Raw genomic sequence first — 1,246 nt, 5'->3', positions numbered from 1 at the left:
GCGGGGCCGGGGCCGGGCCGGGGCCGGGCCGGGGGCGAGCGGGGCGCCGTCCGCCGCGGGTAACGCTGCGCTCTTTGCCCCCGCTCCAGCCATCATGTTGACGCGACTTTTCAGCGAGCCCAGCCTCATCCCCGAAGTTCAGAAATTCTCCAGCTGGGCCGAGGAGTGCGAGGACGATGCCCGGAGCGACAAGGAGGAGAGGAAGGGTAAGGGCTGCGCCCTGCCGGAGGAGCCGCCCGAGGGCTCCCTGGGGGAGAGCAAGGAGGAAGGGGAGCTAGGAGGGGACGAGGAGGAGGAGGAGGAGGAGGAGGAAGGCCTGGAGGAGGCGGAGGGCGACCGGCCCAAGAAGCGCGGCCCCAAGAAGCGCAAGATGACCAAGGCGCGGCTGGAGCGCTCCAAGCTGCGGCGGCAGAAGGCGAACGCCCGGGAGCGCAACCGCATGCACGACCTCAACGCGGCCCTCGACAACCTGCGCAAGGTCGTGCCCTGCTACTCCAAGACCCAGAAGCTCTCCAAGATCGAGACGCTGCGCCTGGCCAAGAACTACATCTGGGCCCTCTCCGAGATCCTGCGCTCGGGCAAGCGGCCCGACCTGGTCTCCTACGTGCAGACTCTGTGCAAGGGGCTCTCGCAGCCCACCACCAACCTGGTGGCCGGCTGCCTGCAGCTCAACTCCCGCAACTTCCTCACGGAGCAGGGCCAGGAGGCGGGCCGCTACCACGGCCCCAACGCCTCCTTCGCCGTGCACCCCTACCCCTACCCCTGCTCGCGGCTGGCCGCGGCGCAGTGCCCGCCCGCCGCCGGGCCCGGCTCCCACGGGCTAAGGACACACGCCTACTGCGCCTCCGCCTACGAGAGCCTCTACGGCAACGCGTCCCCCGACTACAACAGCTCGGAGTACGACGGCGGGCTCAGCCCCCCGCTGTGCATTAACGGCAACTTCTCCCTCAAGCAAGACTCTTCCCCCGACCACGAGAAAAGCTACCACTACTCTATGCACTACTCGGCCCTGCCCGGCTCCCGGCCCTCCGGCCACAACCTGGTCTTCGGCTCGTCGGGGATGCGCGGGGGGGTCCACTCCGAGAACATCTTCCCCTACGACATGCACCTCCCGCACGAGCGGGGCCCCATGTACGAGGAGCTCAACGCCTTCTTCCACAATTAACCCCCCGCCGCCGGCACACGCGGCCGCCCCCGCCCCGCCGCCCCCGCCGGGCCCCCGGGACTCCGCCGCGGGCTTTGGTGC

At 69.9% G+C, this 1,246-nt stretch overlaps 1 protein-coding gene across 1 annotated transcript in view; it reads left to right on the top strand.

Annotated features, from left to right (window-relative positions):
• The window catches only part of NEUROD2 (neuronal differentiation 2), a 2,596-nt gene extending 1,431 nt beyond the window's left edge, over positions 1-1,165 (top strand). Inside the window, exon 2 of the mRNA XM_026072924.1 lies at positions 90-1,165. Within this exon, the coding sequence (XP_025928709.1) occupies positions 95-1,165 (1,071 nt within the window). The 5' untranslated portion in view covers positions 90-94. The remainder of the gene's footprint in view (positions 1-89) is intronic.
• Positions 1,166-1,246: the final 81 nt, after the last annotated feature.

Source organism: Apteryx rowi, unplaced genomic scaffold (assembly GCF_003343035.1).
Source record: "Apteryx rowi isolate R43461 unplaced genomic scaffold, aptRow1 scaffold_354, whole genome shotgun sequence".
In the NCBI taxonomy this organism is placed as follows: domain Eukaryota; kingdom Metazoa; phylum Chordata; class Aves; order Apterygiformes; family Apterygidae; genus Apteryx; species Apteryx rowi.
Note: the sequence above shows the minus strand (reverse complement) of the source record. Positions and strands in the feature narration are given on the sequence as shown.